Genomic DNA, 16866 nt, shown 5'->3' with positions numbered 1-16866 from the left:
TTAAAGTTAAGAACTTTTTCATTAATAGGCAACTAATAAAAAGACAAGCCATCTAAATAGGGAAAGATATTTGCATCACATATAAGGATTGGTATCCAAACAATACAAAGACTTCAATAGACACTTAATAGAAGAGGGAATCTAAATGGCATATATATATATATATGTATGTTTGCCATATATATACACTTTTAGGTTTCTTTTGTATATGAAGAGATATTCAACCCCATTACTTATATGGGAGATGCAAATTAAACCACAAGGAGTTACAACTTCATAGCCATCAGGTTGGCAAAAAAAATTTTTTTGATGAGTACATGGAGCAAACAAAATACACATACATTCCTGGTAGCAATTTGTCATTATCAGTTAAAATTGAAGAAAAGAATACTCTGTGACCCAATAAGTCCACTCCTTCACATATATTCTGCTTTTAGAATTTCAGAAAACTTATTTACAGTTGTGTTCCAAGGGATATGAACAAGGATGTCCATAACAATACTACTTGTAATAGCCCCAAACATAAACATAAATAAATGTTCTTAAGAGTATAATAAATTGTGTTATGTTCATAAAGTAGAATATAAGTCATCTGTAAAAAGAATGAATTACTTCTGCGATAATGTTAATGAATTTGGTGGGGGGAAAAACAACTTTCAGTACAACTCAATTTTACATGATGTGTGAAAAACTTAGAGGGCTAAATAATATAATATTTAAGGATTCTAACTATAAAGGAAAAATTTGTTTGCTTAATCTTTGATACAATCAATTAAAAATGTGGATAAAATCTATGTGGTTTTAACTAACATTTTGTGTTTAGGAGGTTCCTTAGTTATTTCGGGTTAAAAAAAGCTATCACTGTGACACCTCTAATACCTTGTAATTTGGCACCTTGTACCTTAGATGACACTGAAAATTCTCTGCCTTAGTTTCCCTTCTCTAACTTACTCTCTGTCAAGCATTTCCTCTCAGACCAGTGTTAATACAAACCTAAGCAAAAGTGCTCTCTAACCTTTTGAGAGGTGATCTGAGAATTCCAATATGGAATCTTATTATATTTTTCTTGCCCTGGAGTTGCGTGTCATTGTAGCATTGAACATAATATTCAGACATGCAGTTCTCTGTTGGACAGCTTTGGAGATGCATGAGCTGCATAGCTGTGGGAAAAAATGGTGCATTTTAATCCTGAGCTGTCTTCACAAGATGCTGCCATGGCCGTCGTACAGTGAAGCTCTAGACAGGGGCTCCAGAGTGTTTGTACTGGGTTTATTTGAACTCTCCGCTTTGAAAATTCTCCTTGTGAGAGGAAATTCTGTCCTTTCCTGAAATGTAGATTTGGAGTCTTGACACAAATGTGTACTTTGCTAAATTGTCTTGTACATTTACATGCCTTTTTTTGTAGCAATGTCTTGGTTTTGGAAATCTATTTGTAGTGGATGTATTCATTATTTGGGTTATGTTATTTATACACCTAAGAAATTAGGATACATTTTCATATCCCACATTTTATTTTCTAGGCCTTAAGTGCCTATTTTGAGTGACATTTATTATGTGTAACAGTTATATTTGGTTTGTTGAAGTGTTGTTTTTAAAAGATTACTAAAAGGAAATGTTATCAATACATGGGTAGCCCAGATTTCCTTTTATTTCTTTACTTATTTTGCTTTATGAAGCAAACTTCCATGCACATTATTAATTATCTGCTATTGAATGCTTTCAGTTCATTTTAAGAAGTAGTTTCATAAAAATTTAAAACTGAAAGTTTTCTTGATTTTGGTGTAAAATATACAGACCTTTCTGTTGTAATGTTACATATTATGTGTTTCTGAAAACACTGAAATTGTGCACAGCTGATGGGTCGCACCCAAAACATGCAAAGCTTTGTAATCAGAACACTAATAAAAATAAATCTTAATAAGAATACTAGAATATTTTAAAAGATATATTAACTGTTACATATAAAGAAATACTACAGTCGACTTAAGGTTAAAAAAAAGAGATGAAGGTAGCCTGGTGGAAGGGTGTTCAAGGAAGGGTTGAAGCTACAGGGTTATGGAGGCCAGAGTAAAATGCATAAAGATTTGCAGAGAAGAGTTCATTAAGTATTTTCAAGACAATGCGTGTGACCAGGCTGTGCCAAGAGGAAGAACATGGGTTGAATGAGAATTGTGTACAGTACTGTATTTTCAGCAGCTTGCTGCTTTCCACTGTGTTAGCTTGTTTGGGGTTCAGCTCTTATTATTTAGTAGTGCAAAGACATAGGCTGGGAAAAATCATGTACAAACAAACCAGTGTGACTTTCACATTGTACTAAAGTCTTTCCCCTACTTACCAGTGAACTAATTTGTGTTACAGAAAAGCTTAATAACAAAATAAACTGCTAAGAATGAGAGGTGGCTTCTGTTTTTGACTAGAGGTCTTTGATCAGCCTGTGACCTTTTTGTAATTTTGTTTCTTGTGAAATGGAAATACAACTAAAAAATAGTCTAACACAGTCTTTTCCCCCTTGAGTATATTGTTTTAACTTTAAACTGTAAAAATAATAAACACCTTAAAGAAAAACCGGAAAATATAACAAAGAAAAAAATTACCAAGTTACTAATATAAGGCACTGTTAGCTTTTTGTATATTTTCTACTTTTTCATCAGTTTTTAATAAGCTTTTTTGTTTACTTCACAATCTTCAAGACAGTCATTTTTAACGACTACTAAATATTAAATAGATGTGCTTTTACTTAGCTATTTCTCTATAATAAAATATGTAAGCTGGGGCTTCCCTGGTGGCGCAGTGGTTGAGAGTCTGCTTGCAGATGCAAGGGACACAGGTTCGTGTCCCGGTCCGGGAAGATCCCACATTCCGACCACAACAGTGAGAGGCCTGCGTATTGCAAAAAAAAAAAAAAAAAAAAAAAAAAAAAAAAAATATATATATATATATATATATATATATATGTAAGCTGTTTATAGTTTTACTGTTATCGTTCATAATTCTTGGATGAACAGGCGTGTGTGTGTGTGTGTGTAAAAGAGAGAAAAAGGAGAGAGGGAGAGAATATTTTCCCCTACATAGGATTATTTCACGGAATTATTGGGTCAAAGAATATGACATTTTTAATGATTCTTGGTACATACTGCCAGCTTGCTTTCCAAAATGGCCCTAGGTCCTTGCCCAAAATTGTGTATTATATATTTTTTAAACTTGATAATGGGCAACAATAGATATTATTATTTGTATTACTAGTATCTGTGCTTATCAGCCACTATGCTAAGTACATTACCATATTTAATGTCACATTTTTGTTTTGGTTTGCATTTCTTTAATCATCAATGAAGCTGAATGTTTTCTAATATATTTGTTTGCTATTTATATACTTATTTGTAAGAAAAGATCATTTGCCTATTTATTATGGTGGATTTAGTGTTCTAAGTGGATGGTGTTCTAAAGTATTCTACAAGGATAGTTTAGAAACAGCTTTTTTCTTTCGTTGAAAATACAGTAAGCATTAAAACCTTACTAAGAGAATGTCAGCCTTTCATCGTCAGTATTTGATTTTTTAACTTTGCTTGGCTATACGCTTTGTGTAATCTTTGGCACATTTGCTGCCATAGTATTGTCTTACATCTGAAAGTAATGGGATTTTATTCTAAACTTGTAATTCAGAGGAATAGTACATTTGCAGCCATTTGAATTAGTTTCTGATGAGACTATTTGTCAACAGTATCTGTTTTAAGTAATATTGCTAAAAATATATGTTCCTTAAGAAATAGAGTGTATTCTAATGGACAAAAAAACTTGAATCTTGAATTCAGCCTGGCTTGTAATTTTGGCTCCACTTTTTATTAGCTTTAGAATGGTAGGCAAATTACTTACTGCACTTCCATTTCCTCATTCATAACAGTGATTTCAGTTTTCCGATTGTTACTAGTGAGGATGTTTCCTAGCATTAATGATTTGTTTCTAAAATAAAATAGCTCTTAAAAGTAGGTAGGGGCTTCCCTGGTGGTGCAGTGGTTGAGAGTCCGCCTGCCGATGCAGGGGATGCGGGTTGCGGCTGGGCCCGTGAGCCATGGCCGCTGAGCCTGTGTGTCCGGAGCCTATGCTCTGCAACGGGAGAGGCTAATTATAAGTTCATTTCAGTTTGAAATAATTATAATTTGAGTCCCTGCTCATGCCCAACATTTTGTTATGATGTATTAGGAATACAAAAGCAAAAGGCTCTTACCTCTTAAGGGATTCACAGTCAAGAAAGGACCATACATAGAACTAAGTAGTAGTGTAAGTAGAGATAATGCATTTTAAAGCCCATAACATAGTGCCTGTAATATAATAAAATCTCAGTAAATGTTAGCCACTGCTATTTAGTTACTCTCTAATTTCTATATGTAATTGAAGATAAATGAATATAGGTGAAAAGGCAGAAGTGGACCATTAGAAATTAGTTATTCCTCTTTGAACACTGGGTGCTGAGAGTGTTTTCTGTTTGTTTTTTGTTGTTTAAAGGAAGCAAGACTTTCTTTAACCAATGAATTCTCAACCACTACATTTAAAAAATTCTCTAAGGGCAGAGACTATGATGGAAAAAATGAATAAGTTGGTCAGTTACATAGGACAGAATATCATCTCTGAAATATGTTGTGTACACATATGTGCACATGTGCATATGTTTATGTGTGCTTTTCTTAATTGATAAAAATAGAAACCAAATTTATTGTAATTTGAACTTTTCCTTTTTACAGTGTCTTAGCATGTCAAGTTATAGGTATAGATGAGAGAGATAGGAACTGGATAGAGAGAGAACAGTGAAAAGATTTTAAATGGATAGGATTGGGTCATTGGTATTCATAGGTGATATGTATACATATACTGTTACTGGGATAATATAGTGGCTAGAGTTTTGTTTCTGAGGTTAGTCTGCCTGGGCTTAAGTTCTGGTGCTTCCAGTTACCAGCCAGGCAGTCTCGAACAGGATGGTTAACCCCTCTGCATCATTTTCCCCAATACTATTGGGTTAATAGTAGTGCCTACTTTATAGAGTTTAATTGATAGTTAATTGAGATACAATATGTGGTACTTAGTACAATGGCTTACTCCCAAAATATTAATTGATGGATGCTATTGATAATTGTGTGTTCTGAGACTACATCTAATAGCTAACAGAATCCAGATAGACTGTTCTGCATCCAAAACTGACCAGTTTTCATAATTCTTAGAGTAACCTGCCAGCTATGTTTTAAATAAAATAAAATCCTGGGGGTACTTCTGTTATTTCACTTATGTAAGCATAAGAAGTTTGAATAGAATAATAGAAGATATAGGGGGTTTTTCACAGAATTCAGAAATGGAGGAAATGAGGTACCTTGAGGAACCATGGAAAATGAATTAAATAGCACATTAGTTCTGTCACTTTCCTTTTTGGTCAGTTATTCTCCCATAATAAGATTTTGAATTGAAGTACGTTTCAAAAGCAAAACAAAAGTCATTGAGAAAATAGAAATAAAAAAGGATCGTTTAGAAACAGCTTTTTTTTCTCCCCTTGAAAATACAGTGACAGTTCAGAATTTACTAAGAGAATGTCAACCTCTCACTGTCAGTACTTGATGAGATAATATAGAAGGAAGAGTTAAAAATACTGGAATTTAGGGCTTCCCTGGTGGCGCAGTGGTTGAGAGTCCGCCTGCCGATGCAGGGTACGCGGATTCATGTCCTAGTCTGGGAAGATCCCACATGCCGCGGAGCGGCTGGGCCTGTGAGCCATGGCCGCTGAGCCTGCGCGTCCGGAGCCTGTGCTCCGCAAAGGGAGAGGCCACAACAGTCAGGGGCCCGCGTACCGCAAAAAAAAAAAAAAAAAAAAAAACTGGAATTTACAAATAAATAATAAATTTATAGTAAATATAATTTTGCTAGTAACGAATTTAGTGATTAAGGAATGTTATCTTTTTAGTATGATATACTATAAAAATATTAGAAATTATTTATGGTATTTCAGATTTGAGGAAAGTTTATCTGGAATTATTATTTGAGCTTTATTTTAAATTTGGTTATTGTTTGTATTGAGCCATATGTATGACTGTTAATTACAGTGAAGTCATAGATCCATAAGATGAATAGATTATAGAGTTTTATAATTCAAAGAAATAATCTGTTCATTTTTAATAACAGCAAACATTACTTATTAGGTAGTTACTATGGCCTAGGGACTTTAATAAGTATTCAAAATACATTATTTAATTCTGTTAATATCACCTGTACATATTGTGCTATAGTGCTGCATTTTATTTGCAGTCATTTCAAATAACATGAAATAAGTTCTGTACCCTGTATAGTAACCTTTAGCATCTTTGTTATACAAATATTGTGCTTAAATATTATGTGGGATATTGATTGCAAAATTTCTCTGATTTGGGGGTGTTTAAATATGTATTTCCTTCTTCCATGAGTTTACGAATCTTAAGTATTACATTGACTGATAATTGTTTCTTTTGTTGCAGAACTGTAAGAGTAAATGGGTCCAATAATTGGAATGACTCCAGAAAAGAGAGCTGAAACTCCAGGAGCTGAAAAGGTTGCAGGATTAAGCCAGATTTACAAAATGGGAAGCTTGCCTGAAGCTGTTGATGCTGCCAGGCCAAAGGCCACTCTAGTGAACAGTGAGTCAGCAGATGATGAACTCACAAACTTGAACTGGCTTCACGAAAGTACTAATCTCCTAACAAACTTCAGCTTTGGAAGTGAGGGTCTTCCAATTGTTAGTCCATTGTATGACATAGAGGGAGATGATGTGCCATCCTTAGGACCGTCGTGCTATCAGAACCCAGAAAAAAAATCAGCAACTTCAAAACCCCCATACTCCTTTAGTCTTCTCATTTATATGGCTATTGAACACTCTCCAAATAAATGTTTGCCTGTCAAAGAAATTTATAGCTGGATACTGAACCGCTTCCCATATTTTGCAACTGCACCAACAGGCTGGAAGAATTCTGTTCGACATAATCTGTCCCTGAATAAATGTTTTCAGAAAGTGGAAAGAAGCCATGGCAAGGTCAGTGTTTATGAACATTGCTATATTTAGGGAGGTGGGGGAGAATTAACATGGAGATCTTAACATATGAGGAAATCAAAGGAAGACAAAAAATAGTCAATCAGATTACTTCAACTCGAGGTTAATTATATTCACCGTTTGCCTTCATTTGAGAAGTTTTTAAATTTCTTCAGTATTGATAGAAACTAGCAGAATTATTTTCAGTCTACTATAGGTACATAAATTAGGGTTTATTTATTATTATTTTCTCTTTTTTTAAAACTTTTAATAATTAAAGTATAGTTAATATACAATGTTGTGTTAGTTTCAGGTGTACAGCAAAGTGATTCAGTTATAATTAGTTTTTTTAATGTTCTAACTTTCTATTCTTAGTTTCTATAATGTTCTTGTCACTATATTTATGTATTATTCTTATTTATTCAACGTGACCATCTCTGCCTTATAATTGGAGTGTGGATCATTTACATTAATGTAATTGATATGGTTGGATTTAAATCTGTCATTACGTTATTTTTTTTCTATTTGCTGTATCTGTTCTTTTTTCCTTTTCTCCACTTTTCTTGCCTTTTTGTCAATTGAGTATTTTTTATGATTCAATTTTATCTCTTCTATTGCCTTACTAGCTACTCTTTTTTTTTTAAACTCGTTGCTATACAGTTTTCAGTATATATTTTTAATTTATCACAGTCTACCTTCAAATAATTTTAATTCACTTATTATCTGGCCTTTTACAGAAAAAGTTGACTAATCCTGATGCCCTATCTGGATCAATTCCTTTTTCCCAAGAAGTTGATTTAACATTTCTTATAGTTTGGGTCTACTAGCAATGAAATATTTTTTTAACCTTTTGGTGGGGGATGGGTATGGAATTCTAGGTTGACAGGGTTTTTTTAAAGTACTTTAAAGACATTACTCTCTTCTGGCTTGCATAGTTTCTGAAGAGAGGTCTGTTACGATTCTTATCTTTGTTGTTCTGTTTGTAATTTTTTTTTCTTACTATCTGTCTTCAAGATTTTTCTCTTTATCACTACTTTTTAGTAGTTTGATTATGATGTGCCTAGGTGTGTTCTTTATTTTTATCCTGCATTGGTTTTTCAGAGGTTCTTGGATCTGTGGTTTGTTGTCATTCATTAAACTTAGACATTTTTTTCCTCATTATCTCTTCACATATTTCTTGTGGTTCACCATCTACTTCTGGGCTCCAAGTAAAAATATATTAGACCATTTGCTATTGTCTCACCTGTTGGTTGCTCTGTCCCTCTTCCTACTCTTTTCTTTCTTTGTTTCAGTTTGGATAATTTCTATTGATCCTTCTATAGTTTGTGGGGGTTTTCTTTTGAATATTTGAATTTTATTTTATTTATTTTTTATACAGCAGGTTCTTATTAGTTATCTGTTTTATACATATTCGTGTATATATGTCAATCCCAATCTCCCGATCTTTCTATAGTTTTATTCTTTCCTCTATTGTGTTCATTCTGCTGATTAGCCTGATAAAGTTGTCTTCATATTTTTAAGTATTTTCATTTGCCTTTTAAAAAATAGTCACCATCTTTTTGTTAAAATTTCCCACTAGATCTTTAAGCATATTAATCATAGTTATAGTGTCTGTCTGATAACTTTAATATCTGGTCCATCTCTGGGTCTGGTTTTGTTGATTGTTTAGCTCCTGCTTTTGTGTGTTGCATAATTTGGGATTAAGTGGCAGCCATTGCTTGTTAAAGAATGGTAGAGACTGAGGTAAATAATATTTCTATCCAGAAATAGATATTCCTCTACTTCTGTCACGTTGTTAGTATGAACAGGTATTGGTCAATCTAGTAAATAATTGAACTGGGTTTGGGTTTTGTGGTTGTCATAGTTACCTTCAGTGTACCATAGTCTTCACATTCCTACAGAGATGGACTGTTGATACTTTGTACTTAGTGTGAGGCCTGGAATGTCAGGTGATTTTTCTCAGCATTTCTGCTCCAACTCCATCTTTCAGTTTGTGACACATTTAGAGGTGAGAGGAGTTGAATATTTCTCTCTGTACTCTTGCCCCTTCCTTAGCAATAGATTGCTCTTGCTTGTTACTTGGTGCAAAGTTCTTAGTGTGAACAGGGTGGGTTTCTCGGTTCTTCTGCTCCAGTTTTAGTCTTAAGCAGACTCTGTACACCTGTGCCTCAAGAGTGGGACTTTCCTTGTCTCCTCCACGAGCAGACAGTCTCTCCCATTTACTCAGAGTGGAGTCTAGAGCTGCACTCATCAATAGCCAATTACCTACATATGGCTAGTGGTTGGCATATTGGATAGCACAAGATAGGATATTTCTGTCATTGTATAAATTCCTACTGGACAGCACTGTTCCAGCACTCAGGCCAATTTCTTGCTCATTCCCATCATGGTGAGTAGATGTTGCCTAATATTAGTGGGAAGTTCTAGGTACAAGTGAGTGACCATTTCCCAGCAGCAGCAGATCTCTGCTTTGTATCTTTAAAGGATTTGGGCATGAACAGATTTCCTGCCCTTCTAATGGCATGTAGTATTGAATACATTGCCTAGTGTCAGTAAAATGTGAGGATAGCTGGGTTTTGTACTTTTCTCCCAACAGCAGCCATCCTTTCCCGGGGACTGAGGTGAGGAGTGTACTTTGCTTCTTTCTCAGTGGCAGACTGCTTTTGCTTCGTATGGAGCTTTGTCCAGGGTTTAGGCAGGTTTTGTGCCTCTGCCACAGTGACACCTGATCTCACCTTATGCTCATTCAGGGCCTGGAGCATGAATGGGCTTTGCCTGATATCTTTGCTCCAGCCTCAGACCGTGGTAGGTTCTGCACATCTGTCTCCATCTCCAAGGGTGTCTTCCTTCGGTCTCCTGCCTGCCTACAGTTTTGAGTATTTTTTTTTCTTGCCTTTTATTGTGACTGCCACTTCTTCCATGCTCTACCAAATGTGAAACTGTTCATATGTTTCGTCTCTCCTCACAGGACCTGTCATACTTCAAAATTCAATTATTTCTGTTGTCTTGCAGTCTTAGATCTCAGATAGGCTCATAAAAAATTATGGTTATATAGGCTATTTTGTTTTTTAATTTTTTTAAAAAAAATTAATTAAAAAAAATTTTTTTGGCTGTGTTGTGTCTTCGTTGCTACACATGGTCTTTCTCTAGTTGCGGCAAGCAGGGGCTACTCTTCGTTGCAGTGCGCAGGCTTCTCATTGTGGTGCCTTCTCTTGTTGCGGAGCATGGGCTCTAGTCGTGTGGACTTCAGTAGTTGTGGCACACCGGCTCAGTAGCTGTGGCTCGCGGACTCTAGAGCTCAGGCTCAGTAGTTGTGGCGCATGGGCTTAGTTGCTCCGCAGCATGGGGATCTTCCTGGTCCAGGCTCGAACCCGTGTCCCCTGCATTGGCAGGCGGATTCTTAACCACTGCACCACCAGGGAAGTCCTGTTTTTTTCTGGTTAGGCTGGAAGTGATGTTCTTTTATGGCTTTCTATACCCCAAGTGGTAGCAGAAATCTCCTATTCTTATTTAGAATAAAAGTTAAAAGGACAAGTACTTATATTTTTTGGTAACTGAAGGATTTTATAGGACAGTGCTGTTCAAACTTGAATGTACCTACTGATCATCTGGGAATCTTGTTAAAATACTGATTCTGCTTCAGCAAATCTAGGATGGGGACTGAGGCTCTTTCATTTCTAACAGGCTCCCGGGTGATCCTGATGCCTCTAATCCATGGACACACCCTGGGTAGCAAGACATTTGGACACATCATCATCTTAGAACTAACTTAAAGGAGCTTATTAGTTATCTATTGCTATGTAATAAATTGCTGTGTAACACATTCTCTACTACACATGGAATATTTATGAAGGCCTACTATGTGGTTAGGCCATTAAACAAAGCCTTAGCAATTTCAAAGGATCAGTCTCTGTTACAGCCAGCCTCCAAGATGGCCCCCAAATGAGCCCCACCTTCTGGTATTTGTGCCCTTGTGTAGTCCCCTCCAATACTGCGTAGGGCTGACTCGTGTAACCAAGAGGATATTGTGGAAATGATGGAGTGTGCCTTTTGAATCCAGGTTATAAAAGACATTATGGTTTCCATCTTGGATTCTTGGCTGATTAGTTCTGTGGGAAGTCAGCTGCTATATCATACAGACACTTAAATAGCCCTGTGGAGAGGCCCCTGTGGCATGGAAATGAGGCCTCCTTCCAATAGCCATATGAGTGAGCCATTTTGGAAGCAGATCCCCCTGCCCCAGTCAAACTTTCCTTTCAGATGACTGAAAGCATTGGAAATTTTGGATGTATCCTTTCCACCATGCATTGTAAGATTTTATTTTTTGAACTGTATCCTTAATTCTTTTCTAGTTTTAGACCTATTGTGTTTATGCTTATGATGGGATGTAAAAGGGGAACTGTCTACTAGATATTTAGAAATATGATACAGGAATGGTAGTGACATTATGGTATTAAAGCTCTAAGTTTAAAAGCCCTCAGCACTGATTTTCAGTAGAAGAGTATAGGAAAAGTATGGTATAATGGAAGCCAGGGAGAGTCAGTTTACGTGTGAATGAGCAACAGTGTCAAATGCTGCAAAAAAAACTTGAAAATGATTAGCTAAGAAGTGATTGAGACAAATAGCAGCCAAAAGATTAGAATTAAAAATATATGAACAGTGGTTATTTCTATTGTGGCCACTTTCGAGCTACCAACATTATGTCATTAAATGCGAAGTGGATAGGGGATGTTTACAGTCAGCAGCACACCGCTGTATGTAAGGAACACATACAATCCAATAAGAAAAAGAAAACCTGATAGGAAAATTGACAAGAATATGAACAGGGGGTTCACAGAGGAGGAAATACACATGGCCATAAACATATGCAGAGATGTTCATCCTCTCTAGCAATCAGGGACATACAAATTAAAAGAACAAAAAAACAGTTTTTACCCATTAGATTGCAAAATTTTTTAATGTTTTATTAGTTGAGGATATGGGGAAATAAATCAATATCAATAGTTTCTCACCATTAATAGGAGTGTAAATTAGTATGACCATTCATGAGGGCAACTTGGCAGTAGTTATTAGAATTAGAAACGTGCGTATCCTTTGATCTAATGGATCAGATGCGGATTTCTCCCCTTAAGTAAAACTCATACTTGCACACAAAGAGATGCATTCAATGTATAAGAATATTCATTGTGGTAAAGTTCTAGAACAATATGTCTAATGTGGTATAATTTGTATTAGTGATCAAAAGTGATTTGTTCTTGTCCCTAATTTTTAATTGTATGCATTATTTATATAATTAACCTGAGCGTTTTTGAATCTTTAGAGAAAGAAAGGAGTTAAGGAAGTGAAAGCTAGTGAATGAGAAAACATACAGTCCAGATTTCAGGGAGAGTGTGATAAAGAGAAAGAAATTATCTTATGAGCTAATAAAGAATATGAGACTAAATACAGAAATTATAATACATTGGCACAAAAATTAGCCAGCTATTGCCACAGGTCGGGGTGAGAGGGAAGGAACTGGTAGGTGATGGTCTTCACGAAAATCAATGGATCACTTTACTTAAATGTCTGAAATTTGGCCAGAAAGTGATACATTCAAGTGGGATTGGGAAGGCTTGTGAATTTCTTTTTTTTTAATTTATAAAATACTTCTTGAATCAATGCCTCAAAATGACAGTATTTCTCTTCCAATCGGCAAAAGGCAAGCAAGTTATACTTACTTCCATTAGATGCTAGAACTGAATTTGGCAACCTTGAAAGCACTTTTCTGATGAAAGCTGTTATCTAGAGATGGTAATCTCACAAAAGAAGACAAGATTGACAAAGGTCCAGGTCAAACTACAAATTGTTATTGATACCCAGCCAACTGGTATAGCAGTTTCCTATCCTCATCCATACCATAGTTACCACTCTCAAAAGATGGGTCTAAAAATCTTGGCTTGGCATTTATCTGTCTCAGAATTTTAAAATTACAAAAGCTAGACATGGTGGGTTTTTTGTTTTTTTGTTTTTTGTTTTTGTTTTTTTGTTTTTATTTGTTTTTATGTCTTAAATGTTAACACTGAAGTCTTAAATCTGCTTTTCTAACTTTTTGTAAAAGCCAAACTAAAACAGTTAATGGAGACTTTAACTGGGAAACATGAAATTAGAAGTTTTCCCTGGTTTAGTACAATTTTAGTCTGTACGTTTTTGTAGCCGTGATTTGCTTCAATAGCTAAATCCCAAGAAAGGAAGTCATGCAAGCCACCATAAAAGCTCACACTATAAGCAAGAGTTATGAATGCCCTTTTAAATTTAGTGGTTTTAAAAACCACTGGAAAAGGTAGTCAAGGGGAGAAACTATTAAAATGTACAGGGCAGGTACATAAAAACATTTCAGGAATAGGGAACATTGTTTCTTCTCCCAGTTTCCTTTACAACTTCCATTAAGATAAATCTTTTAAAATTTCAATTCTTAATATATTCCTCATTTCTTCAAAAGCTTCTGTGGTTCTTTACCAAATAAGTCCAGAAGCCTTAGAGTTCCAAAATGCAAAACAGTACATGAGAGAATGCACATTTCCTGTTTCCATTGCACAAAAAATGTGTCTTGTAATAGGCAAATTTATTTTTAAACAATACTTCTAAAACTCTTTATTACTTGTGTTCCATCATCTAAGCACAACTTAATAAAGAAGCAAAGTTTTTAAGTGAGACTTAGATTACAAATAAGTTTTTTGCTCTAGACTCTAACACATAGATTAGCAAATACATAATTTTATCTTGTTACTGATAGTTAGTGAACAGACCCAGTGAACGGAAGTGCTGCCATGGTAACATAAACCAGACTGTTATTTGGAGAACTTACTCAAGACACTTAACTGCCCTGAACTACAAGTTTTCAGTACTAGTTCTTCCAATTTGCTGTTTCAAAGAAATAGCAGTTCTGAAAAGATCAAAATAATTTGCAGTTCTCTCACAAGAGAATTTTAAAAGTAGATTTGAACTAAACAGCTTCTAGGAGTATAATCTCAGGAATACCAAGATAGAACATGGTTAGAATTATTAAAATAATTGTCTTAGTCAATATATGAAAAATAATTCATGCATATCTTTTCTGTATGAAACTGAAGTGGTTTTGGGGCAAAGGATGTTGTGGGTGCTAACATTTTAAAGTTTTATTTCCCAATCTTCAAAACACATTTACCACTTAGGCCAAGTGACTGAAAATATATCTAATTTAAGATGTTCCATCACTTAATTCAAAACTACATTTGTAAAATTTGACTTCCTTTGGAAAAAAATTAAAATTTCAGATACTTGTTTAGTGTACTTCATGTGATATCTTGCTGCTGTAGGCCAGAAAAAGTTTCACCTGATAGTATGGTATGTTTCTTACTATATTACAGTGTGATTTGACACCCATGGTTTTTCTTTTCCAATACATTTAAGTTGCTAGGATGTTAAAAACTGCCTTATACTCAATTACCATACTTTTCCTCAGACAAGAATGTTTTTCCTTTATCAATTTAATTCATCTCTTTTTTTTTCTAACTTTTGTCTCTTCAGAATTAATTGATTTTTGTTCTTATTGTTGATGTTTTTAAAAACTCCCTCATCTCTTAGAAGAGGAGTAGGAATATATTGTTATTAAGCCATATGCACTTACTATTGATATATGCCAATTTCAGTATAATCTCTTAGTGTTCACTTAGTTTGCAGCTCTATGTCGCTTACATATAAATTACCTTATTTGACTCTCATCACAACTCAATGAAGTGGCCTGTTTTTTTAATTCTACAGATAAAATATGAGAGGACACTCTTAGAGATTAAGTGATTTGTCCACTATCAAGTAGCCAATCAATAAGCAATGATTAGCACCTCAGTTTGAAAACATGTGAAACAGTATTCTTGCCATTATGCCATTCTGCTATAATAGTTACCACATGATATTTAGAGATAAAAAAGCCTCAATAATAGGCTAATGTTACCTTGAAAAAGAGTTCAGGAAATGGAAGCACCCTGGAATTTATCACATTAAATCTTCAGCAATGATAATAGCTTATATCATATAGGATTTTATACAAGCAAAAAGGAGTAGGGGAATAGGACACAGGTCAGTTTTATTGTTGTCTATATAATTGTTAATGTTGTGAAGTGTAATTCAAATTTTAAGAAAGGTTTTTTTAGATGTTGGGGGTAGGAGTTTATTAATTAATTTATTTATTTTTGCTGTGTTGAGTCTTCGTTTCTGTGCGAGGGCTTTCTCTAGTTGTGGCAAGCGGGGGCCACTCTTCATCGCGGTGCGCGGGCCTCTCTTGTTGCGGAGCACAGGCTCCAAATGCGCAGGCTCAGTAGTTGTGGCTCACGGGCCTAGTTGCTCCACAGCATGTGGGATCCTCCCAGACCAGGGCTCGAACCCATGTTCCCTGCATTAGCAGGAAGACTCTCAACCACTGTGCCACCAGGGAAGCCCCAAGAAAGGGTTTTTGAAATAGCAAAGGTGTAATATAATAACAAAAATTAGTAACAGTTTGAATCTCACTAATCTTGTGAGTTAGTTCTGAGGAAGTTTTGTACATCATGGTGGGAGGGGGTCAGGTTATACCTTATATTTAATTTTTGACATTTGTATCTTCAAGAGATTAAATATCTTCAAAAATATTTATTGAAATTTAGTATAAGTAACTAGCGGAATAGAAACAAAAACAAATTTGCATGCTATTAGACTGGAAGAAACAGGAACAATTTTTAAAACTACAAAGAAAATGAACATAAAATATAACAATAGTAGTAGCCAATGTTTGAGTGCTTTTGTGTCTGGTAGGTACTGTTTTATATATATTTTGAACATACTAATATACAGAGAACATAGACATTTTTCTAAAGGTTACACAGCTGTTAAGTGACAGAGCCAGGATTCCAAAATAGGTTTTCTTCCTCCAAGGCTTGTACTCTTAACTTCTGTACAAGTAGTGTTTAGCTCTGGGGCAGTGTGGGATGAATTTGCAATTGGACCTCCTCTTTGCATGGCTATAGGGTTTTGTATGTAAGCTGTAGGTAGATGTGGTACATTTGTAGGGATGTGCATCTAGTCAGACTGTTCAGGATGTATAGGTAGGGATGGATGTTCAGCTAAAGAAGTAGGAAAGATACATCCTGAAGGAAGAGTTTGCAGGTGATCTTACAGCTCCTGAAGTCCTTCAGTTATTTAGTTTGACTAGCTCGCCTAGTGTGTGTGGCATTTGACCATACCCACTTAGTTTTTATATAACTGTGTTTCTTATACCTTTTATTTACTAGATAATCTGTAATTGTAGTTTGGATATCTTTTTAATACAAGAGTGTTTATAAATTTCCAAGTGGTCAGAGAATTTTGTTGTTGGGATATTTTTTTTTCTTTTTATGCTACAGTGATCTTTAAAGGGTAATTTATTTTTCTTCATGGTCCAATCAATGTTTGTAGTTTTTTCTGTTAATATTTGAAAAGTATACTCTCCAAGAATTCATTAATTACATCAGTGTTTTTCATAGGTGTTCCACAGAGCACTAGCTTCCTCAGATGTTTCCTGGGAGAAAGAGGTTCTGTGTCAAATAACTTTGGGAAACTTCTTAAAACAGGTTTAATTAAAGCAGGACTGTTTAGGACCCTTAATCTGCTAATATGTAATGTAACCTTCTAAGAAGGAAAGAGGTAAAATACTCAGCATTTTTCAAACCTATTTGAAGGAATTATCTGATAGCCTGGCCTCTCCCCTTGCACATTAGATCATTTTCGTGAGATTCTTCAGGTATGTTGTCTACTTACCTTCCTGGTAAGCTGTTCCTTCATATTCGGGGAATTGTGGA

At 35.2% G+C, this 16866-nt stretch overlaps 1 protein-coding gene across 3 annotated transcripts in view; it reads left to right on the top strand.

Moving 5' to 3' along the window:
* FOXN2 (forkhead box N2) overlaps positions 1 to 16866 on the top strand; it is a 67586-nt gene that overhangs the window by 25354 nt on the left and 25366 nt on the right. For all 3 annotated transcript variants that reach the window (XM_081253954.1, XM_081253953.1, XM_081253952.1), the window contains exon 2: positions 6492 to 7042. In XM_081253954.1, coding sequence (XP_081110080.1) covers positions 6506 to 7042 — 537 coding nt within the window. In that variant the 5' untranslated portion in view covers positions 6492 to 6505. The remainder of the gene's footprint in view (positions 1 to 6491; positions 7043 to 16866) is intronic.

This window comes from Mesoplodon bidens, assembly GCF_964165515.1.
Source record: "Mesoplodon bidens genome assembly, chromosome: 14".
Lineage (NCBI taxonomy): Eukaryota > Metazoa > Chordata > Mammalia > Artiodactyla > Ziphiidae > Mesoplodon > Mesoplodon bidens.
Note: the sequence above shows the minus strand (reverse complement) of the source record. Positions and strands in the feature narration are given on the sequence as shown.